Genomic DNA, 24,931 nt, shown 5'->3' with positions numbered 1-24,931 from the left:
TGTTTATTGCTAAAATTTATTTTTAGTTTTTTCAATATCTCTTAAAATATGCAGTAAAAATATGATTGTATTTTATAAATTATATTATATAAGTAAAATAAAATTTATTTATTTTCCCTTAATTGTAAGATATTATAGTAAACTAAATATATGAAAAAAACATTAAAAAAATTCAATAATAATAATAAAAAATATTTTTTTGCCAATTAAACCTATATACTTATGTTACCTAATTATTTTGTGTAATCATCTAAGAAAATATATAGATATATATAAAAAAATCAATTACTTTGAAAATATATATTTGTATTGTGTAAAATTATGTTTTAAAAGAAAAATATTTCTTTTTCTAATATCAAGATCATTTGTGTGAACTTTTGTTTTTATGAAATCACATTATATACAAATATAATTTTTCATCTAAGAAGATGTAGATAAAAAAAGTATTTTATTACTTCAAAAGTTTATTTTTTGTTACTTAAAGATATCTTTTAAATGGAATATTACTATTTTGTGAACTTTATTTTTTTTTATGAAATCATATTATATATACATATATTTTTCGTTTTTAAATTATTTTTAAAACTTTATAAATGCTTCCTTTTTATTTATATTGTTATTTGGAATATTTTAAGAAGTAAAAAATAATATTTAAATGTACTTTTTTATTTTATTAGGGGTATCGTAGTAATCAACCACCGTGAGAGTTAACGTGAGCGCGACACTTAGGAAAATGACTTCTCAAATAATATTATAGAGATTGGATAAAAATGAAGAAATAAATAAATAGTCTATTAAATCGGTGGAATGATCCATTTGATTTAAGATAAATGATAAATATGTTTGTAGAATTGATGGAATGACTTATTTCACATGTGTTGTGGAAGCACTGTAGACTAGTAGTTAAAGTTTGAAGGTTTATATACTCAAGTTTGGGGTTCGAATCTAAGACTATGCAATTTCTTACAGATTGCATATTATAGGTCCATGTCTCAATTTCCGAAGAAAGTGATTTATTAAGCAATTATACAAACTACGGAAAAAAGATTACAAGGTATCTTCAACATGGTGCAAGTAAATTCGGTCAGACGTAGGTCTTTGCAGGACGATTCAGGTGATGCAGTTAGGCATAGATCCTCATAAAGACATGTAGTATTGTCGGTTGTCGAATCGTGTATGTAATTTTTTTTACAATTGTAATATCATAATAAATCAATGCAAAAAAAAAAAAACTTATTTCACATGTTTAAAAGAGTCATTACACATTCAAATGTAGGCTTAGGCTAGATTAACAGTATAGAATGAAAAGATGCCAATGAATTATTTTATTAATTCCATAAATTAAATTACCATTATTTTAAAAATAAAACAAAATGATCATTCTATCAGAAGGAAAAAAACTTTAAAAAAGAGACATTTTACAGCAGATTTGATGAGGAATGAATGAAATATTTTGATGAAACAATAAATATAATAAATTTATTTCAAATATTTAAATGATTACAAGATTTTGATCCAAATGTCCCTATTTCATAAGGCGATACTCAAAACATATTAAATTAACTCCTAAATTCTTACTAAATGAACCAATAATGTATTCCATTTTGTACTTCATTCATCTTATTTCTCTTTTTTTTAAGAAGAGAAAAATCGAAATATAAACCTAAGCTAACGGGATAATTTACAAACATCATTATTTCATAGGTTCTTTCGTATGTACCAATCCCAGCCGTAACTATTATAGATGGAAATACATCGAATCGAAACTGGAGTGGTAGCATCACTAGTCCCTAAAGCCGGCACTGAACGTCATGCATGAATTGATTATTTATCAAAAAGTATGGAGTGACCGACTTTGGAAAGAGGTTCAGCCTATTAAATTCCATGAAGATATTATTCGTCATCTCTTTAAGAATCTCTGAATCCTAGAGTAGGCCCTCTGTATCAAGCACGGAATGACTTTGGGAAGAGAGAGGTTCAATGTATTAAACTCCATGAAGATCATTTTCGTCACCTCTAAACAATTTCTGAATCCTTATTATTTGTCGTACCATTTGATGGACGTAGTCCTAATATTTGGTCTTTAACTCTTACTTACATGCTCTGCGTGCTACAACCAATTGCTGAGCTATACCCGTCGAAAGAGACGTTCTACTGGTATGATAAGTCAGCCACTGCGTAACTTGTTGAAAGAGAACTCTGTTAGAAATCGAAGTATAAAATTATTATTTTTATTGCAAATAAAAGGATCAAATGATTTATTCGTAAGTTTTGTTAGACCACCATTAATCCTGGTTGCTTAAGGGGTGGTTAGCAATTTTTTAACTAAAAGAAAAAAGAAAGAGAAGAAGAAGAAGCAGCAGCGCTTCTGATGCATGTTTAAGCATCGCTGTTTTGTTCGGTTTGCGGGTCTCACCGACACGTGGCGGCTCGCAATTGATTCTTTTTTAATTTTTTTTAGTCAGAAAAATAAATTTTTTTAGAAAAGAAAAATTTAAGCATCCCTAATAAGTTGCTAGGATTAATGATGCTCTTAGCTTCCTGAGAGGGGAAGAGTTATTTTAGTATTTGATCGAGTCATCTCTTCTTCTTTTTTCCTTCGTTTTCCTGCACTTGTCATATTGTTATGAGATTCAAACTTCCTTCTCATTTTTAACTATAATTATTTTTAACTATTTCAATTTAACAGCTAACTTTTTGTTTGACTTCAATCTGAATGACCAAATTTCGTTTACTTTTTGGGTGACTAAGGGCTTGACTGGTTCAAACGCAGCGGTTGCGGTTGCAGGAATTTGCGGATGCAGGTGGTTGCGGTTTCTAGCGGTTTTAAAAGATTTATACGACTGGTTTTGCGGTTAGAAATTGGTGTGTTTACGGGATACTTATGACTGGTTAACTACCAAATACAGCTGTGGTTAAATAATAAATTAACAATATTTACATTTTATATCAAAAATCATTATATTATAATAAATATGAAAATTATATTTAGAAAGTTATAGTTTTAAAATTTTAATATTATAGAAATATTTTTATTTTAAAATTTTATAATATTAATTAAAATATAATAGATATATTTTAGTATTTTTATAATTCCAATTTAATTTTTTTATTGAATATTTTTATTTTTGTATTTATATGGTTTTTGAAAAAAAAGAAATAACAATTATCCTTCCGCAACCGCCCGCAACCGCAAACGCTAGCTAGAACCAGCTTTTGATTTTACAAGGTTCGGAGCGGTTTGAAACGATTTGTAACGGTTTGTATGATTGTTTCGAAACGCTGTCAACCGCAAAAGCTGGGTTTGCGGGTGGTAGCGGAGAAACTAGTCAGACCCTAACTAATCAACATATTGAACAAAAAAAAATCCAGGTATCTTAACATATTCACTATAATACTTCTTCCATTTTGCAAAAAGTGTCAATTTGACTTTTTTCAGACAAATTAACCAAACAAGCTCTTTCCAAAACTCTTCATTTTCTGAGAAGCATTTGCGAGACTTTTCATCTTTCTCTCGATTTTAGTCTAATGAATTCTTCTTTTCTCTTCACGGTGTGTGTTGCTGCAACATGCTTCTTCACACTTTTGGGTACACTGTTTTTCATGCGTTACAGAAAATCCAGGTTCCGTGAAAATAACGAAACTGTGAATTCCTCCTCTGTATCACCTGTGCCTCCACCATGTTGTGTGTCCCGTAATTGGGTACACAATGTCTTTCCGAGCTTCCACGGGGAAGATGTCCGCACATCCTTGCTCACTCACATTCTGAAGGAGTTCAAAAGCAAAGCAATCTACCCATTCATTGATGATAAGATGAAGAGAGGAAAAATTATTGGCCCTGAGTTGAAAAAGGCTATCCAAGGATCAAGGATCGCGGTTGTCTTGCTCTCTAAAAACTATGCTTCTTCGTCATGGTGTCTTGACGAATTGGCGGAGATTATGAAGTGCCAGGAAGAGTTAGATCAAATGGTGATACCCATCTTATATGAAGTGAATCCAAGTGACGTCAAGAAGCAGAGGGGAGATTTCGGAAAAGTCTTCAAAAAAACTTGCGAGGGTAAAACAAATGAGGTAATTGAGAAATGGAGTCAAGCTCTCTCAAAAGTGGCCACAATAACCGGTTACCATTCAATCAACTGGTTAGTCTTCCCTTTTAATTTCTACTTCTTTCTAAACACCACATAAAATATATATATATATATATATATATATATATATATATATATATATATATATATACATATATCTTAGTGAAGAAATTTGTAGCCAGGAAATAGAGATATTTTAAATATGTTGATTTCTGGGAGAGACTATATATTTAACGGCTGTACTGATCTCCTACTTTGTTAGGAATGATGACGCGAAAATGATCGAAGATATTACCACCGAAATTTTGGACACATTGATTAATTCCACGCCATCAAGAGATTTCGACGGCTTAGTTGGGATGGGAGCTCATATGGAGAAGATAGAACCCTTGTTACGCCCAGATTTGAAAGAAGAAGTGAGGATGATAGGGATTTGGGGGCCGCCTGGTATTGGCAAGACCACCATTGCCAGATTTTTGTTTCACCAACTATCTTCCAATAATGACAACTTCCAACATACCGTATTTGTGGAGAACGTCAAAGCAATGTATACAACAATACCAGTTTCTTCAGATGACTACAATGCGAAGTTGCATCTGCAGCAAAGTTTCCTTTCTAAAATAATCAAGAAGGATATAGAAATCCCACATTTAGGAGTTGCACAAGACACGTTGAAAGACAAGAAAGTTCTAGTTGTTCTTGATGACGTTAATCGGTCAGTACAACTAGATGCCATGGCAGAAGAAACTGGGTGGTTCGGTAATGGAAGTAGGATTATCTTTACAACCCAAGATCGACACCTTTTGAAGGCACATGGGATCAACGACCTTTATGAGGTGGGTTCTCCGTCAACAGATGAGGCTCTTCAAATATTTTGTACGTATGCTTTTCGTCAAAAGTCTCCTAAAGCTGGTTTTGAGGACCTTTCTCGGGAAGTGACCAAACTTGCTGGTGACCTCCCTTTAGGACTTAAGGTAATGGGTTCTTGCTTGCGAGGACTGTCCAAAGAAGAGTGGAAAAATAAACTACCGAGTTTAAGGAACAACCTGCACGGGGATATTGAGAGTGCTTTAAAGTTCAGCTATGATGCCTTGCGTAGAGAAGATAAAAATTTATTTCTTCATATAGCTTGTTTTTTCAACCATGAAAAAATTGAGATTGTGGAACATATTCTTGCCAGGGCGTTCTTGAACGTTAGGCAAGGGATTCATGTCTTAACTGAGAAATCTCTCATATCCACCAACTCAGAATATGTTGTAATGCATGATTTACTAGCACAACTAGGTAGAGAAATTGTGCGAAACGTGTCTACTAGTGAACACTTGACCCGTGAGCCTGGACAACGTCAGTTTCTGGTTGATGCAAGAGATATCTGCGAAGTACTCAGTGATGATACAGCCGTAAGTTTTGATATTGGTAATTCATTGCATAATTGCCTACAATTTGAGTCATTTGATATACAAGTACCATCTTTAATTCCATTCAGGGGCGGTCCTGGGCACAGCGGACTGAAACACCGGCTTAGGGCCCCCAAATTTTTTTAAAAAATTTACATAAGAAGGGGCCCCTAAATTTGTAAAAAAAATTTTTTTTATAAAACCCTTACTAAATTGTTTTAGGCCCCCAGCATCTCAGGGACGGCCCTGATTCCATTGTCCTTTTTCAGGGTACTAGCAGTGTTATAGGAATAAATCTCAAGTTATCTAAGGCAGAGGAAAGATTACATACAAGTGAAAGCGCTTTTGAGAGAATGACTAATCTCCAATTCTTAAGAATCGGTAGTGGTTACAATGGACTGTACTTTCCGCAAAGTCTAAACTCCATATCTCGAAAAATTAGACTACTAGAATGGAATGATTTTCCAATGACATGTTTGCCTTCTAATTTTAGTCCGCAGTTCCTCGTCAAACTATGCATGCAGGGGAGCAAGCTTAAGAAGTTGTGGGATGGAATTCAAGTAAGCAAAATTTTCTTTTTTCCCTCCATGTATTTCAGGTTTACTCGAGTCTATAGTTTGTTTATGTATAAAATGTTTTAGCTTGCAAAGAATGATCAAACCGCTACGTTCACTGACTGTATGAATTTATAATAGTATGTTGGCTTTATTTTTATGTATGTGCAGCCGCTTAGAAATTTGAAGTGGATGGATTTGAGATCTTCCAAAAACCTGAAGAAGATTCCTGATCTCTCAACTGCCACTAATCTCACGTACTTATGCCTCCGTGGATGCTCAAGTCTGGAGAACCTCCCATCTTCTATTGGCAATGCAACTAATCTCCTAAATCTTGATCTCAGTGATTGTACAAGGCTGGTGAACCTCCCTTCTTCTATTTGGAATGCAATTAATCTCCAAACTTTCGATCTCAAAGATTGCTCAAGTTTGGTTGAACTTCCCCTTTCTATTGGGAATGCGATTAATCTCAAGTCATTAAATCTCGGTGGATGCTCAAGTCTGAAGGACCTCCCATCTTCTATTGGCAATGCACCTAATCTCCAAAATCTCTATCTCGATTATTGTTCAAGTCTGGTGAATCTTCCTTCTTCTATTGAGAATGCAATTAATCTCCAAGTTTTGGATCTCAAATATTGCTCAAGTTTGGTTGAGCTTCCTATTTTTATTGGGAATGCAACTAATCTCAGATACTTAGATCTTAGTGGTTGTTCAAGTCTTGTGGAGCTCCCTTCCTCTGTGGGAAAGCTTCATAAATTGCCCAAGTTGACCATGGTAGGGTGCTCAAAGCTTAAGGTTCTTCCCATCAACATCAACATGGTGTCACTGAGAGAGCTTGATCTCACTGGCTGCTCATCTTTAAAAAAATTTCCTGAGATTTCCACAAACATTAAACATCTCCATCTCATTGGAACGTCAATAGAAGAAGTTCCTTCGTCGATCAAGTCGTGGCCTCATCTTGAACACCTGAGAATGTCATACAGCCAAAACCTCAAGAAATCCCCTCATGCATTGGACACCATCACAGAGCTGCATATAACAGATACAGAAATACTAGATATTGGTTCATGGGTCAAGGAACTCTCTCATCTAGGCCGACTTGTACTCTACGGATGCAAGAACCTGGTATCTCTCCCACAGCTTCCAGGTTCCCTACTAGACCTTGATGCATCAAACTGTGAGTCCCTGGAGAGACTAGATAGCTCCCTTCACAACCTGAACTCTACTACTTTCAGATTCATTAACTGCTTCAAACTTAATCAAGAAGCCATACATCTCATCAGCCAGACTCCATGTCGCCTAGTTGCAGTTTTACCCGGTGGAGAAGTGCCTGCCTGCTTTACTTACCGAGCTTTTGGGAATTTCGTAACAGTAGAGTTGGATGGGAGGTCTCTTCCTAGGTCGAAAAAATTTAGGGCTTGCATCTTGTTGGATTATCAGGGCGACATGAAAAAACCGTGGGCGGCATGTAGCGTTACATCGGAACAGACTTACACTTCATGTAGCGCAATACTACGTCCAGTTTTATCGGAGCATCTGTATGTTTTCAATGTTGAAGCACCAGACAGGGTGACTTCCACCGAGCTTGTGTTTGAGTTCAGGGTCTTCCGCACTAACATTTTCCCCACTAACACCTTGAAGATAAAAGAATGTGGGATACTACAACTCCTGGAAGAGGCTGATGATGAACATCGTCAGAGCTTCTCTAGTGACGATGACGATTATTAATATTCAAATACCGAGAATTCGAGTCAAACATTGAGCAGGGACGAAGAAGAGCAGGCGAAATAACATGAGTTTTGTTCGTGAAGATGTATATAAGGAGGACTTACGTCTTTTGTGATTCCTTCTTCTACGTTCTACAAAAAAGCTTTTAGGGTACTTCTTGAGTATGTAAACAAATAATAGCACTGTTGGAGCAGGATTTATCACATAAATCCGGTTCAGCAAAAGCCCAACGCATAACAGACTAAATCCAGCAAAGCCAAGCCATTCCAGTCCAAAGGGCTACCTCGCAGCCCCAGGTAGTAAGCTCTGAGTTTACGGATAAGGATAAATTATCCGGTCACCTCGTGGTCATGCGGCTACCAAACAAATCGAGATTTCCGGAGTTGCCATTGCACGTACGTCAAAGATACACGTAGTAGTTGGAGTGAGCTGATCAGCATATAAGGCAGAGCCAAGATCACTAAAAGAGAATCAAACCTGAAGCACACACCCCGAGTCGAGATTTGGATTACTCTTTCTTCATTTTGTTCTTGAGCTTTGTTCCTTGTGTATTTACGGATTCACTTTATTCAATATATTTCAGTTCAGTTCGTGCAAACTATCTTTAAGATCTACTAACAGAGACGTTTTCCCACCGTTTCCCTAAACGTTACTCTACATTAATCAAATTTCTGATTGTGGGTTTGAACTCCCACAAGCAGCATCCTAAAAGAGATGGAAATCACTATATACAAGTTAGTAGATACAGTGAATATCTTAAGAGCTCAAAATATTAAGGAGAAGATGAACTTACTGTGCTGAATTTCAATATTTTCTGATGTTTATCCTTGTCGTTGGGCGTATGTACCAAATAGCAAACTTGTCCTTAAAAAATGACTAAACCATAAGAGCTTAGAGCCATTGCGTAAAGCTAAGCATGGAAACATGATTAGTTACGGCTTTAGCTTTCTTAGTCACCGAAAGAAGTATTATATCTAACGACAATCCACTAATTGGTTCATGATCATCGATCCAAAAACATTGATATGGCACGTTGGAAATAGAGAACTTCAAAGAAAAGACTCTTGATGCACAACCTTTTCCACTTCCTCTTGGCATTTGTTTTTGGTTCTTCAATTTTTGGTTAAATGATCAAATATTTAAATCATATTTCTCTTTCAATTGTAAGTAAAACAAAATGTTAAATAGTAAAATATCCTACCATTATCAGGACGATGATTTTACAATATCTTCTCCATTAAAAGAAAAATACTATTTTTATCTATCATAAAAAAATTATACTAGTCAATATTAATTATATTTATTTAATATTAATCTATTCAATATATAAAGATTTTAATAATAAATCAATTTTGACTGTAAATTTAAATTTTATTTTTAATCAAAACAAAATATTGAGAAAAAATCTAACAAAATCTTTCTAAAAATTTAAAACATTTTATTTAAATTAATATCATTGATTAATTTCGTAATTAACAATATATACTATTATACAATAATTTAAATAAAATTTTATTATAAAATAAAATAAAATAAAAGTGTATGCTATTTTCAAATTTTATAATTATATTCTATATCTTCTTTATTAAAAGAAATACCATAAAAATTCATACTAGATCTATTTCATCAATTACATCTATTTGACTATTTAATTTAATCTATTTAATATATAATATTTTAAAAAAATCTTATAAATTATATAGATATTAATAAACTGTAAATTTAAATTTTATTTTTACTTATAAGAAAATATGTTGAAAAAACTTAACAAAATTTTAATAAAATTTTAAAATATTTTTAAATTAATGCAGAGATTGATTTCATAACTAATAATATAGTATTATTATAATGTATTTACTTATAAAATCCTACAATATACTAAAATAAATAACATAGAAATATAAATTATGCTAAGAAAATATCAGTTTTATGGTATAACTAAATAAAATTTAAAAATGTATTGTATTCAGTCTGTAAAAATTAGAAAAAATGAAGGAGATTCTCAATTTTTTTATTTCATACTATGAATTTATTTTACCGAACTCGAAAATATATTAATATATAATAAAAATTAATAATAAAGTAAAATATATAAAATAAATCATTATACATTAATAATATCGAATAAGAAACATAACCAATAACACTATAGATTTACACAATATATAACACTAAAATGTAAATATCTTTTAAAGTTTTGCGTTGGTATCCGTTATATATTTATTAATTATCCGTGCGGGTGAAAAATCTAGTGTGACTTTAAAATAATAGCAAATTGTTAGATTTGGGTTTTATTATGGGCTTCCAACTTAAAACCAATTGGTAATTAGTGGATTGACCATAACCCTTTATATATTACTTAATGTCCTTTAGAATTTCCGATGTGAGATATATATCCCTAATACCCTTCCTCGAGATGATGACTCTTATCGACCAGAAATCTCGGAACTTTAGGACATTTATACTCGGTCGAGCGAGTTTAATACAACATTTATACCTGGTTGGAAGGGTTAATCCCGACTTTTATACTCGGTCGGAAGGGTTAACTTTAATTTAAATTTTAATTAGGAGTTTAGGGTATTTAGGATCTGGGCTATGATACCATGTTAGATTTGGGTTTATTATGAGCTTTCAATTTAAAACCGATTGGTAATTAGTGGATTGACCATAATCCTTTATATATTATTTAAGGTCCCTTAGGATTCCCGACGTGGGATATATATCCCTAATACAAATGTATAATACTTCTTATATATATTGAATAAACTTGATGTTCAAAGTGTCACAAGTTCGAATCCTTAATCATCATTTTCATGGACGACGGGTTTACATTGTCAAGATCTTCTGGTAACTGCTGGCATGAGAGACTGTTCACCTATGCCTACTCCGCTTCCTATGAAGCTCGATAATCTTCCTGGTCATGATGAACTATTTCCTGAGCCATCATACTTCAGAAGTCTTGCGGGAAAACTGCAGTATCTTACTCTGACAAGACCTGATCTCCAATTCTCAGTCAATTACATATGTCAGAAGATGCATCAACCAAGTGTCTCAGATTTCAGTCTACTGAAGCGCATCTTGCGATATGTGAAGAGAACATTTGATATGGGAATCAGTATTAAAGGCCACTGTGACTCTACTATGGTTTGTTATAGTGACTCCGACTGGGCTGGCTGTAAAGATACTCGCCGATCAACTGGTGGGTTCTGCACTATGTTGGGAACTAATGTTATTTCATGGTCAGCTAAACGCCATGACACTGTCTCAAAGTCTTCCACTGAGGCAGAGTATCGGACGTTGTCAGCTGCAACGTCAGAGATAGTGTGGTTACAAAATCTCCTGAAGATAATGGGACTACAACAGCGAGTTACTCCTCTGTTATTGTGTGATAATCTGTCTGCTGTTTGTCTTACCGCCAACCCAATGTTTCATAAACGGACGAAACACTTTGACGTCGACTACCATTATGTCAGAGAAAGGGTAACAATGAAGGCTTTGGAGGTGAAACACATTCCTGCGACGATGCAAATCGCTGATGTCTTTACCAAATCCTTGTCGCAGGAACCGTTTTTCAAATGGCGAAACAAACTTGGTGTTTCCGTGCTCTCTACGCCAAGTTTGAGGGGGAGTAAAGGCCATACTGATATTAGGCCTTCGTATAAAGTCCAAATGGAGAAAATGAAGAAGACCGTTCTGTCTCTGTCGGCTTCTGAGAAACAAGAGAGCAAGCAGTTCTTACGTGAGCATGGTACGAACATGCCAGCTCACTGTGTCACGACAAAGAACAGATTTGAATGTTTGGACAGCTGTGCTGTAATGGGTAGAGCTTAACCTAATCTGAGTCTTGTATATAAACATGTAAAGGGCTAGTCTTTGCCGTCAAGTTGAAAGAGTTAATAAAGAACAAGTTTTCATCTTTATCTTGTCTTTGTTTCTTGCTATTCACAAAAAGGTTTTAGAATAAGTGGAATGTTAATAATTCATATATACCTCTGATATCTATTCCATTAAATTCCATAAATAATAATTCATATCATTCCATATATACCTCTGATGTCTTGGTCGTGGAAAAGCTTGGTAACGAGGGTGGTCTTCCCGCACCCGGGAGGAGCGCAAACCACAAGAAAAGCAAGGGAATCATCAAGGAGCTTCTTCTTAAGCTCCATCAAGGGGATCATCGTCTTAGCCTCTTCGATCAAACCTTTCAGAACCTCAGAGACCAAAGCTCCCCCAAGCCAATCGCTCATTCTTTTTTTTTTTAGCGAAAACACAGGGAAAAAGTTAATATCTATAATATTGTCGATAAATTCTGACAGATTTTAAAGATCAAAAGCTTCCGCTCAATGGCTAAGCAATCTCCTTTTGTCCTTGTCCACCGGTCCCATTCCTTCTTCCTCCCACTTGCCGCGTAATTACTTCGAAACTGCCTCTCTCTTTTTATTTTTTGCTAAAATGTAAATATCATATAATGAAGAGAAGATTTTACAAAGAATAACTTAATTTTGATCCATCATGGCAAAAAGAGTGAAAAAAACAAGATGGATCATAGAGGATACAAACTACAAGGAAGAACCTTATCTCAGCCACATCGCCATAAGCGAATGAAAATGTTTACTAACTATTCTAGCTGATATTATGTTTCTCATGTCTTTATCAATGCCATAGAAGACTGATTCTGGTGGTATCGATGTCTTGTTATGCATTAGGTTGTTTCTTTGTTTCCAAAGATGGAAGATAGTGGTTTGAGTGGCCAAATTCCGTAGCAAAGTGAGCCTCTTGGACGGTGATGATCTGATCCAAGACAACAGCTCAGACCAGTTGGTGAGCAATGTTGTAGGCGATTGGCACCTGAGTAGTACCTCCTTCCAGACTTGAGTGGTATATTCGCAGGCTACCATAAGGTGGTCTCTGGTTTCATCTGATCTGGAGCAGAAGGCGCATGCCGCAGATACGGGCATTCCCCAGCCGGCGAGCCTTGCTCTTGTTGGTAGTCTGTCGTAGTTTGTCACCCACATCGTGAAGCTGTGTTTGGGGAGAGCCCCTTTGAACCACACTATGTCCACCCAGTCCTTTTTCTCTTGTCTTGGCCTTAGCACTTCCCACGTAGTGGACGACTTGAAAACACACAAAGGAGAATCACCAGCAACCCATTCAAATAAATCATCTTTCTCATGAGATAAGGGAAAAGTAATAGTAGTTAAATAAGCATGAAGGTCCACTTCCTGCTGTGATCTTAGGTGCGGTAATGTCCATGAAGTTCCTGAGATGGCATCAGCCACCTTCGCATTCTCCCTGATTCTAAGTTTTCAACATTATAAACCTTCAACTTATAAACTGTTTAACATATGTCACCTTCCGTCATGATTTTTTAGATGGAGTAACATACATTAATAGAACTAAAATTGAAGATTTATTTCGTAAGATTTTTAGTTGAGAATTTATTTTTTTACGATTCATCTTAGTTGAGGAATTTAATTACTAAAACCTTTTTCATTAATACAACACTTTTATCCCACACACAGCTCTGGTCTCACGGTTGCATGCATAGAACTGGAGTCCATGCATGGACCTCTGATCCTTCAATTCATAAATTTATAATGAACATATATACATTCTGTTAAAAATCTGTTTTACTTTTCTATATTTCATTTCTTGGGCCGGTAAATAACATTTTATATTTCTATAAATTAATGATAAAGAAAAGTAGCGATTTCCACAAAATAGGCCTTTTTCAAAAAAAAAAGGGATTTTTGCTAAAACTAACCTACAACTTGATTTTAATTCCAAACCTATACCCAAACTTGAATCAAATGCAAAACTAACCTAAAAGCCTAGTGAAATTACAGCTCAGCCCCTTGTGACCAAACAAAAAAACAGAAGCCATTTTTACGAATATAGCCCTTGTAAATCGTCTGAGTCGTCTGAGATGTTGGAAGTCGTCTGGACGACTGAAGTGTAAGTCGTCTGGTACCAGTTTATTTTAAAAATAATTTATAAATCTTGTAAAAAAATATTTTGATGCGTAAAAAATAAAAATCAAGTAATTATAAACAGTTTTAACTGATATAAATTAAGAAATGATAAAATTGATTTGTTTTGAAGATAGATGAGTGAAAGTAGTGAATCATGAAATACTTTGGTTTAGGAGTTTGGCAAACATATGTTGTAGTATTGTATGTATTGTTAGGGTTAGATTTTGGAAAACTAAAATGTTTTTTTCAAAAATTATTTTTCACCTATATGTGTTTATTTCTGTGTATAGTAAACACTTTTCAAGTTTGATTTGGTTTTATGAAGTGTTTATTAGATAATTAAGTTTAGGGGTTATGTTTAGGGTGTGGACGACTTATATTTCAGTCGTCTGTTGAATAATTTACCCGGACGACGTATATTTCAGTCGTCCACATCGTACCGAACCTTATATTTTACCAATGTACGTTTTAAACTAACCGGATCATTTTACTCGGACGACTTACATTTCAGTCGTCTGGTGAAGAAATTAAAACAGACGACTTACATGTAAGTCGTCCAAATATTCCCGCCTAAAATTTTTAAAAAAAATTATTTTTCCGCTTAAATAATTTAAACCAGACGACTTACTTGTAAGTCGTCTGGAAAGTCTTCTATTTTAGTCTCCCGCTAAAAATATTTAATTTTCCGCTAAAAATATTAAACTCTTCTGGACGACTTATATGTAAGTCGTCTGTTTTAATTTCTTCACCAGACGACTGAAATTTAAATCGTCCAGGAAGTTGTCTAAGTCAAAAATATTTAACCTAATTCGATTTTTTGTCTCTTTATATAAAGAAAAATTTACACATTCTCTCTCCTCCTCTCAAATGGCTGCAACAAAAATGTAATGTTCATCATTCTAAAACTCTCCAACCTCTCTCTAATCTCTTTGACTTGAAAACACCAAACTTTATATGAATTTTTCAGTTTTGTCTCATGTATTTCTTAATAATCTATCTCTTTTGCAGGTTTTTAATCAAATGGTACTCATCTTCCACTAATTTAGAGGTAGATCTATTAATTTTAGATATGTATTTTTGTGTGTTCTATAAATGTATATTTATCTAATATTCCACTCATTTTCTCTATTTTTAAGTCATTTGAACGTTTTTGGATATGCAGGTTTTTAAGATCTGGATTTGATGTGCAGGTTTTAGAGATATGGAAGACTTCTGGGACGACTTACATGTTAGTCGTCTGGAAGTCGTCTGGAAGTCGTCTGAACTTCTTGGAAGTCTTCTGACAAAGTCGTCTGGACTTCCAGGAAGTCGTCTGGACTTCCAGGAAGTCGTCTGGACTTCCAGGAAGTCGTCTGGACTTCCAGGAAGTCGTCTGGACTTCCAGGAAGTCGTCTGGACTTCTAGGAAGTCGTCTGGATTTTTCTGAGCGTTTTGGTAAGTTCTTATGTCTGATTTTTCTTCATTTGGTAACTTCTTGTTGTATAAAGTTCTTACTTTTTTCCCAAACTAAAACTCTCAAAACCCACTCTAATCTCTTTGAGTTGAAACCACCAAACTTTATATGAATTTTTCAATTTTGTCTCATGTCTTTCTTGCTAATCTATTTTTTTTTTGCAGGTTTTTAATTAGATGGTACTCATCTTCCACTAATTTAAAGGTAGATCTATTATTTTTAGATATGTATTTTTGTGTGTTCTGTAAAGGTAGATTTATCTAATCTTCCACTCATTTTTTCTGTTTTTAAGCCATTTGAACGTTTTTGAATATGCAGGTTTTTCAGATCTGAATTTAATATGCAGGTTTTTCAGATCTGGAAGACTTCTGGGACGACTTACTTGTTAGTCGTCTGGAAGTCGTCTGGAAGTCATCTGGAAGTCGTCTGGAAGTCGTCTGGACTTCCTAAAAGTCGTCTTGACTTCCTGTAAAGTCGTCTGGAAGTCGTCTGAACTTCCTAAAAGTCTTCTGGCAAAGTCGTCTGAACTTCCTGGAAGTCGTCTGGACTTCTTAAAAGTCGTCTGGTCTTGTCTACTCAAGTGGAATCCAAGCTTGTCTTTGTATATGAATGATCTATAATAGTTTTGTTTGTGGTCTGTTTTGTGAATTGCATGTATACTCTTTTAGTTGTGAATTTTTTGTAAAATCAGTAATAATGTTTTCCAAGATCTATTAAATGTGCTAACAATGTGTTTACACATTTACAAATCAATAAAATAATAGACTTCAGTAGCCTTTTTCTTATCTTTGGATCTCTCATATGCAATAATGAACTCCAATGGCCTTTTTCTCATCTTAATAAACAAGAATGTTGGTAGCTTCATATTGATACAACATTTTAAGAAGCATTTTAACCCTTCTTCCAACTCATAACAATAGTCATCATTATTGTCTATAACAATAATACTTAAGAGATGGAAACAAACAATAGTAACTAGTCAAAGCATATCATATTTTTTATAAGTTTGCATTGAAAAACTTAGTCAAATTTAGTAAAACTAAGGGAGAGAACATATTTTGTAAATATGAGTTTTACATATCTTGAAGTTACTTATCACTCTTAAAAATACAAGTTATTCAAAAACTAACGTAGAAGACTTAAAAACTAGTGGAGAAGACGCAGACGACTTCAATATAACTTGTCTAGACGACTAAACTATATGTCGTCTGGTCAATGCAGAGGTTATTTTTGCAATTGACTTTGAAATCTGTTATTTCGGACGACTGAAAGTTAAGTCGTCTACTATTGTTTGGTTAAAAAAAAACTCCAAAAAAGCTAGACGACTTATATTTCAGTCGTCAGAGGTTAGTTTTGCATTTGACTGGATTATTTCAGAAGTTTGACTTTTTGGACGACTTACATTTCAGTCGTCAAGTAAAAATTAAAATAATAATATTTTTTTAAAAGTAGACGACTTACAGTTAAGTCGTCATAGGTTAGTTTTGCAATTGAAAAAAAAAATTCAAGATTTAATTATATACAGACGACTTATAATTCAGTCGTCCACGAGACGACTGAAATGTAAGTCGTCCAGGATTTACGAGGTTTGACCAGAATCTCGAAAAAAAATCCTGGACGACTTACAATTAAGTCGTCTGGTGGACGACTGAATTATAAGTCGTCTGTGTATAATTAAATCTTGAAGATTTTTTTTCAATTGCAAAACTAACCTATGACTACCTATATGTAAGTCGTTTACTTTAAAAAATATATTATTATTTTAATTTTTGCCAGACGACTGAAATGTAAGTCGTTTGGGGAAGTCAAACTTCTGAAATTATCCAGTCAAATGCAAAACTAACCTATGACGACTGAAATGTAAGTCGTCTAGGTTCTTTGGAATTTTTTTTGAAACCAGACAATAGTAGACGACTTAACTTTCAGTCGTCTCAGGTTACAGATTTCAAAGTCAATTGCAAAAATAACCTCTGCGTTAACCAGACGACTTCCAGGTAAGTCGTCTACAGCCAGACGACTTCCAGGTAAGTCGTCTACAGCCAGACGACTTCCCAAGTAAGTCGTCTGACGAACAGATCTGGAAAAAAAACTCGATTTCATACCTTAAATTGGTGAGATAAGTTTCTTAGCATACATAAGGCTTCTCCAAGCACACAGAATCACAAACGAAAGTCGCCCACCCATAATCGTTAGCTTCTATGACTCTATGAACCATAAAAATTTTAGAATCAAAATCTTGGGTTTTTTTAGCTCATTGTGGAGAGAAAGTGAGAGATATGTTGTGTTTAATTCACAAGAATGGAAAAAGAAGAAGGATAAATCGATTTTGGGAGCATTAAGAGCTTCAAATTGGTTGTTCATGGTGGTTGTAGTATTGATGACAATGGCAATCTTGTAATTACTTGAAGATGATGAGGGTGAGAAAGTAAAAATGTCATTCGAAAAGAAAAAAAAAATTTGATGGCATTTTCGTAAATTATATGAACTTGTGGGGTGAATAGGGTAAAACCAATTTTCAAAAAAAAAGGAGGTTAGTTTTGTGTTTAATCGGTTAAGTCGTCTACTATTATATCAAAATTAATTTATAGTTATACTTACATATATAGTTACTTAATTTAAAATTAAATTAAAATTAAGCGGTTAAACTGATTAAACTGGTCCGGCCATTGACCCAGGTGCAATGTTGAATCAGTGTCCCGTTCGGTTTTCAAAACATTGTCATTAACACACACGCTATCAATTTTAAAAATGAATTTTCCTCGCATATATTTATATCATAGTTACAACTATCAATTTACATTATTATAAAACTAATTATTTTTAGTATTGATATAGTTTTCAATTTCAGATATTAAATTTGTGATAATATTTCATAAAAAGAGTCAAAAAATACATGAATAACATATCACTTAAAAAGTGCAATGAATATTGTTAAGTTTTTAATACAAAGGTACGCATCATATGTTCGATAATCTATATGTAGGGTCCAAAAATATGTACATTAATATTAATCCGTTTATGACTATCTCCTTAAGTTATTTTCTGTATTAAGAAAATAATAATAATATATTTACGTAAAATATCGTTGTTAGTTACAATATATCTTTTTGTACATCAAAGAAATTATGAGTTGATGTATGGAATATTACTTTGGCTTAAACATAGGCTGAATTATATGGTGTTAGTCTAACTAATAGGTCCAAACAACTTTGCGTAAGTAGATTTTTTAATAATGCTTCCCTTTTAATAGTATAGATAGACAGTTTTTTTTGTCAACAATACTAAATAGACAGGTAGTCCTCTTTTCTTTCACAGATGTCATTATCATATTGAGTTACAAAAAAAAATGTCATTATCATATTGCAGAAACTAGAACATGAACACGAAGGAAACTGAAACAGAGCGAATTTAGTCACTAATCAGCGGCGATAAATTAGGACATCAAATTTACGCAAAGTTTATCTTCAGTACTCATTTTCTTTCTGGCTCACTTTTATATTTTTAATTTCATTTAATTTACCTTTTTATGGAATCGTTACCGGAATAGTCGAATAATGAAACAAACCTTTGGCTGGAAGCAATAATCATAACTAAAACGCGTGAAGCCATTCAATTCCGTTTGCACCGCGTTATCCACTATCCTTTATTCACATTGACAACTTTATTGTGATTTTATTTTCCTCAAAAATGTAAATTAATTTTAAACCAAACAACGTATAGTATAATTTTACAGCAATTTAAATGTGAAAGTTACCTGAGTAGAGAATATATCTAATATGTCGATAAACATTTAAAATTTAATAGACAAAACATGTGTCTAAAAGTTAAATCGTGTAAAAATTGTTGAAGTTAATTGATGAATAGTTGAGTTTAATTACTTTGACCAAACGAACAAATAAAATAAAGCGAAAACTCTCTCGAGATCTTCACTGTCATTGATTATTAGAACTACCTTTTGTTAGAATTTTTAAATCTCATTTAATAATATCACCCGCAACTCTCGCTATCTAATTGCATTTTTATAGACCAAAGTCCTCTACATTTCTCAATCCCATTTCAGGAGAAAGAGCCTTTGAGCTGTCGTCAGTCTCCTGTCAGTATCATTCTTCAAATGGCAAGAGGGAAAGCAACATCTTTGCTTCATATTCTCCTTCTTGGATCTTTGTTGATCAGTTTGGTGTCAGTGAAAGGAGAAAGCCCTTACAAGTTTTACACTTGGACAGTGACTTATGGCATTATCTCTCCTCTTGGTGTCCCTCAACAGGTACAAATGAGTACACAAAACAACAGTTTCTACTTATGGACATTCTGAGATCCATTTTTTGTTTGATGCTCTGACCCTTTTTAAAAAAACTCTTTATTGATATATTTTTGTTTGTTTTAGGTGATTCTGATCAATGGTCAGTTTCCTGGTCCAAAGCTTGAAGTTGTGACTAATGACAACATCATCCTCAATCTCATCAACAAACTTGACCAACCTTTCCTCTTGACCTGGTAACCTCTTATACTATTTCTGATTGGATCATACTTAAATGGGTTTTTGATATTTCTTTTTCAATGTTTATTAGGAATGGAATAAAGCAGAGGAAGAACTCATGGCAAGATGGTGTATTGGGAACAAACTGTCCAATCCCACCAAACTCAAACTTCACTTACAAGTTCCAAACCAAAGATCAGATCGGAACTTACAACTACTTCCCTTCCACAGCCTTTCACAAAGCGGCCGGTGGATTCGGAGCTATCAACGTCTATGCAAGGCCTAGGATCCCAATCCCTTACCTTCTCCCAGTCTCAGACTTCACTCTACTCATCGGTGATTGGTTTAAAACCAACCACAAAACGCTCCAACAGCGTTTGGACTCTGGTGGGGTCCTTCCATTTCCAGACGGTATGCTCATAAACGGACAAACCCAAACTTCATTCACAGGCGACCAAGGTGAGTTTATAAAACCTCTCATCTGTCTTAAAAAATAAAAACTGTTTCTTGTCCTTTACGTCATGTGTCTTAAAATCTTTCAGGGAAGACTTACATGTTGAGAATCTCCAATGTTGGGTTATCGAGCACTTTCAATTTCAGAATCCAAGGACATAAGATGAAAGTAGTCGAAGTTGAAGGCTCTCACGTGATTCAAAACGATTATGAGTCTCTTGACGTTCACGTTGGCCAGTCTCTCTCTCTTCTTGTCACCTTAAACCAACCTCCTAAAGATTATTACATCGTTGCAAGCACCCGGTTCCTGAGAAGGAAGCTTAACGTTACTGGTCTGTTGCGCTATTCAAACTCCCGATTCCCAGCTTCTGGTGCTCCTCCTCCTCTTCCTCCTGGAGAGCTTATTTGGTCCATGAGACAAGCCAGAACATTCAGGTGGAACTTAACGGCTAATGCAGCTAGGCCAAACCCTCAAGGATCATTCCACTACGGGAAAATCAAACCGACCAAGTCGTTTGTTTTCTCGAACTCAGCTCCTTTGATCAACGGGAAGCAGCGCTATGCGGTTAATGGAGTCTCCTATGTGAACTCAGAGACGCCTGTGAAACTCGCTGACCACTTCAACATCGCAGGAGTGTTCAGCACGAATGCTATTCAGAGCGTCCCCTCTAACTCGCGTGTGACTGTTGCGACGTCGGTTGTTCAAGCATCTCTCCATGATTTTCTTGAAATTGTGTTTCAGAACAGTGAGAAGTCAGTGCAGTCTTGGCACCTTGACGGTTATGACTTTTGGGTCGTTGGGTGAGTCTTCCTGTTTCCTCTTCTTCTTCTTGTTGCTTTTTGACTCTTAAGTTAAGACAGAGTTTCTCCAACTGTTTTCTTTTGTTATGACACACGTAGATTTGGTTCTGGACAATGGACTCCTGCGAAGAGAAGACTTTACAATCTTGGTGATGCTCTTACAAGACACACAACTCAGGTAGAGCTGTCATAATTAAACCAAAACTTTGAGGTGTTTCCCATGTTGTTGATTGTGCATATATAAAAATGGGCAGGTGTACCCAAACGCTTGGACAACAATATTGCTGTCTTTGGACAACCAAGGGATGTGGAATATGAGATCGGCTAGATGGGACAGACAATATCTAGGACAACAGTTTTATCTAAAAGTGTGGGATCCAGTGAAGAGTCTTGCCAATGAGTACAATCCTCCAGATAATCTTCTTCGCTGTGGCAAAGCTGTTGGAAGACACCTTTAGAGAGATCATTTTATACAAGTTCTTACTTCATCTGCTCTTTTTTTATATTTAAGTTGATCATGTGTTTGTTCGAGGATTAATGGTTTTGTTATTTCTGGTCATGAGAGTATGGCTGGTTTTTTACATTTGTAATGTGTTAAACACCACCGGGAGGGAGGGAGGGAGATTTGATATCTTTTAAGTAGGTTGCTTCTTCAGATTGGAGGTTTACAAATAAATAAATATTTTGAATAACTCCAGTCAACTTGTTTTTTTTTTCCAAGGAGAAAACTAAAGCGAAAAAAAAAAGAAAAAACTGACATTTTTGAGAGATAGTGTGGTGGAGAGAGATATTTGTTCTGGTGTTTATCCAAATATCTTAATTATGTAGATTATTATTTATTCTGGTATTTATCTTAATTAGTTATAATTATCTTAAGGATTTTTAATAGTTTTAAGATTATTTGGTTTTCATATAAATAGGCGTTTATGCCTTGAGTTGTATTCAGATTATTGATATTGATATTTTATAAAATAGAGGTTTGAAACCTTTATTTCCTTGTTACGGCTAGAACTCGAGAGTTCTCAACGAATCAAGAAGACTTTGATTTTAGGTATTCTCAGACTAAATAGGATTCATTGTGTTATCGTAGCTTCCGCTACCTCAGATGGTATCAGAGCTGGTGTTTTGGTTTCTTAATCAAAACTTGATCTGGAATCATGGAGAATTTGTTTGCAAAAAGTGAAATTATCATTTACAAAAAAATTGTTGGAGGTCCTATTTTCGACGTTTATGATGATGGAGGTTGGATTCACGATGAGGGCAGTGGCTTCGAGGTGCAAGACTTAGGCAATTGGAGAGATGCAGTTTTTCTCCACAAGATTCTCGTGGAAATCAACAAGTCTGATGAGGTTTCTCTCCAAAAGATTGGATTCCTTGTCGTGGAAGGGAAAAACTTAGCAGTGGACTGTGGACAATTCACGTACTAAAGGTTATGGTGGCAATGGGGTTTTGAAAAATTATGGCCCAATAAGAACTTTCAGGCATTACTATATTGAGGAGCTTATGGATCTACGAACATTCAATCTCAGGTGGGTTACGTGGTATCATGGAGAGCAAAGTTATATTTTCTTATTTGGAAAATATTATCAATGGAAAAAGAAGAAAAAAAAAGATGAAGCTAACCACCATTAAGATTCGAGGACGAATCTTTCTAACCCGGAGAGAATAATGGAGAGAGATATTTGGATATATCCAAATATCTTAATTATGTAGATTATTATTTATTCTTGTGTTTATCTTAATTAGTTATAATTATTTTAAGGATTTTTAATACTTTTAAGATTATTTGGTTTTCATATAAATAGGCGTTTATGCCTAGAGTTGTATTCAGATTATTGATATTGATATTTTATAAAAGAGAAGTTTGAAATCCTTTATTTCCTTGTTACGCCTAGAACTCGAAAGTTCTCAACGAATCAAGAAGATTTTGATCTTTGGTATTCTCAGACTAAATAGGATTCATTGTGTTATCGTAGCTTCCGCTACATCACAGTGGGCCTAAAAAAACCCAATAGAAGAGATGACCATACCCAAAACAGAGCTTTGAAAAAGAAAGTTTGACTAGGGGATGAAGTCTAAAAAGAAGCAGTTTCTTGTACGTTTGGACGATCATAAAACTCAATCGCTGCTTTGGATCGGAGAGTTTCAAAAATGAATTGCCAAGTTTGTCAGCTGAAGGAATTGGTATCATAATCCTCCTCCCTCTTCTTCTTGTTATTTGCTAGATAGATGAGTCCTCAATCGTGTTTCTATTTGGTTTCGTGCAGGAAGTGGAATCATTCGAGATACGAGAGGTTCTATGCTGTAAGTTTAGTTATAGGAGGAAGTAGGTAGGTTTTTGATTCATGTGCTCTCACTCAGTTAGCTGATCGGATGATCCTACTACTACTGATCAAACCTCATCATGTTTTTAAGTTTTGAGATTATTCAGATGCCAGTTTTTAGAGGTCTGATCAGATCATATCTTTATTTATTTATTTATTGATGGTTGATCATGGATGGGCCGGGCAGGCATTCTACATATTAAAATTTACTAAATTAATTGGTTTGTCCACTAATTTAGGTAGTATATAAAATTTACTAAATTAATTTATTAGAAAAGTTGAACGATACTCATGTACTATGAAATAGAGTTTCACATAAATTAATACAAATGTAAAATGTGATTATAAATTTTAAAACCACACTAAAGATTTCAGGCTTCAGTATATAATGCATTTACCGAAAACTCAATTTTTTCGTAGAGGTTACACATAGATTTTGAGAAAATTTTAAAAAACATGACAATATTTTTTTAATTCATATGTAATAACATATGATGATGTTTACAGAGGTTTGGAGCTTTTATTGTCTTCGTTTTTCAAGAAAATAGTGATTTTATATTGGTTATTCCCCAATTTAGGGGGTATTATGAAATTTACTAAATTAATTGATAAAAAATTATAATGATTTCTATATACCATGAAAGAGAGCTAATAATACATTAATACAAATATAGAATGTGGTTAGAAATTTTAAAACAACACTTAAGATTATAGGCTTCAGTATATAAATCATTTACCAAATACTCAATATTTTCGTAGGGATTAACACATAGATTTGGAGAAAAAATCAAAAAATATAATAATATTTTCTTAATGCATAGTTGATTCATGTACTAATATATGATGATGGTCAAAGAGGTTTGTAAACTTTATTGTCTCCGTTTCTCTAGAGAATAGCGATTTTATAGTGATTAGTCCCCTAAATTAGGGAATATATGAAGTTTTACTAAATTAATTGACTAAAAATTTGAACAATGCCCATGTACCATGAAAGAGTGTTTAGTGTAAATTAATACAAATTTACAATGTGGTTAGAAATTTTAAAACAACACTAAAGATCATAGGCTTCAGTATATAAAGCATTTCCAAGAACTCAATGTTTTCGAAGGGTTAACACATAAAGTTTGAAAAAAATTCAAAAAAATATAACAGTATTGCTGTAATGAATATTTACCTTGTGTACTAATATATGATGATGATCAAAGAGATTTGAAACCTTTGTTGTCTCCATTTATCTAGAGAATAACGATTTTATAATGGTTAGACCACTAATTTAGGGAATATATGAAATTTTAGTAAATTAATTTATAAAAAAAGTTGAAAGATGCTCATACACAATGAAAGAGAGTTTAGCATACAGTAATACAAAGGTAAAATGTGATTGGGAATTTTAAAACCACACTAAAGATTATAGGCTTCAGTATATAAAGCATTTACCGAAAACTCAATATTTTCGTAGAGACACATAGATTTTGAGAAATTTTCAAAAAAATATGACAATATTCTTTTAATGCATATTTGCATCATGTACTAACATATGATGATGTTCAAAGAGGTTTGGAACTTTTGTTGTCTCCGTTTTTCAAGAAAATATATGATTTTATATTGGTTATTCCACCAATTTATGGGGTATTATGAAATTTCACTAAATTAATTGATAAAAAATATAATGATTCTTATATAC

At 33.9% G+C, this 24,931-nt stretch overlaps 2 protein-coding genes across 4 annotated transcripts; both read left to right on the top strand.

Annotated features, from left to right (window-relative positions):
• Window positions 1–3,160: 3,160 nt before the first annotated feature.
• Window positions 3,161–8,685, top strand: LOC103841070 (disease resistance protein TAO1). Of its 2 annotated transcripts, XM_009117582.3 has the most exons (4): window positions 3,163–4,139; window positions 4,351–5,488; window positions 5,755–6,045; window positions 6,211–8,685. In XM_009117582.3, exons 1-4 carry the CDS (start codon window positions 3,529–3,531, stop codon window positions 7,765–7,767), a joined length of 3,597 nt encoding a protein of 1,198 aa, XP_009115830.1. In that variant the 5' UTR covers window positions 3,163–3,528; the 3' UTR covers window positions 7,768–8,685. The 2 variants fall into 2 exon arrangements, with proteins under 2 accessions (XP_018510189.1, XP_009115830.1); XM_018654673.2 differs by lacking the exon at window positions 6,211–8,685 and having other exon boundaries at window positions 3,161–4,139; window positions 4,351–5,504; window positions 5,755–5,994.
• A 9,630-nt stretch (window positions 8,686–18,315) lies between these two features.
• LOC103841069 (L-ascorbate oxidase homolog) lies at window positions 18,316–23,379 on the top strand. Of its 2 annotated transcripts, XR_004451829.1 has the most exons (7): window positions 18,316–19,456; window positions 19,577–19,686; window positions 19,761–20,128; window positions 20,212–20,923; window positions 21,023–21,101; window positions 21,178–23,107; window positions 23,191–23,379. XR_004451829.1 is itself a non-coding variant. In XM_009117581.3 (6 exons), the coding sequence occupies exons 1-6, from the start codon at window positions 19,304–19,306 to the stop codon at window positions 21,379–21,381; spliced, it is 1,626 nt and encodes a 541-aa protein (XP_009115829.1). In that variant the 5' UTR covers window positions 18,316–19,303; the 3' UTR covers window positions 21,382–23,379. The 2 variants fall into 2 exon arrangements, 1 of the variants encoding a protein (XP_009115829.1); XM_009117581.3 differs by having other exon boundaries at window positions 21,178–23,379.
• The last annotated feature ends 1,552 nt before the right edge of the window (window positions 23,380–24,931 follow it).

This window comes from Brassica rapa, chromosome A09 (genome assembly GCF_000309985.2).
Source record: "Brassica rapa cultivar Chiifu-401-42 chromosome A09, CAAS_Brap_v3.01, whole genome shotgun sequence".
NCBI lineage: Eukaryota > Viridiplantae > Streptophyta > Magnoliopsida > Brassicales > Brassicaceae > Brassica > Brassica rapa.
Note: the sequence above shows the minus strand (reverse complement) of the source record. Positions and strands in the feature narration are given on the sequence as shown.

Bases quoted from the DNA above. Each gene is read 5' to 3' on its own strand.
- LOC103841070 (XM_009117582.3), top strand. From the start codon at position 3,529: ATGAATTCTTCTTTTCTCTTCACGGTGTGTGTTGCTGCAACATGCTTC. The intron at 4,140-4,350 runs GTTAGTCTTCCC...CTACTTTGTTAG, and splicing joins GGTTACCATTCAATCAACTG to GAATGATGACGCGAAAATGA. The intron at 6,046-6,210 runs GTAAGCAAAATT...ATGTATGTGCAG, and splicing joins AGTTGTGGGATGGAATTCAA to CCGCTTAGAAATTTGAAGTG.
- LOC103841069 (XM_009117581.3), top strand. From the start codon at position 19,304: ATGGCAAGAGGGAAAGCAACATCTTTGCTTCATATTCTCCTTCTTGGA. The intron at 19,687-19,760 runs GTAACCTCTTAT...AATGTTTATTAG, and splicing joins CAACCTTTCCTCTTGACCTG to GAATGGAATAAAGCAGAGGA. The intron at 21,102-21,177 runs GTAGAGCTGTCA...AAAAATGGGCAG, and splicing joins TTACAAGACACACAACTCAG to GTGTACCCAAACGCTTGGAC.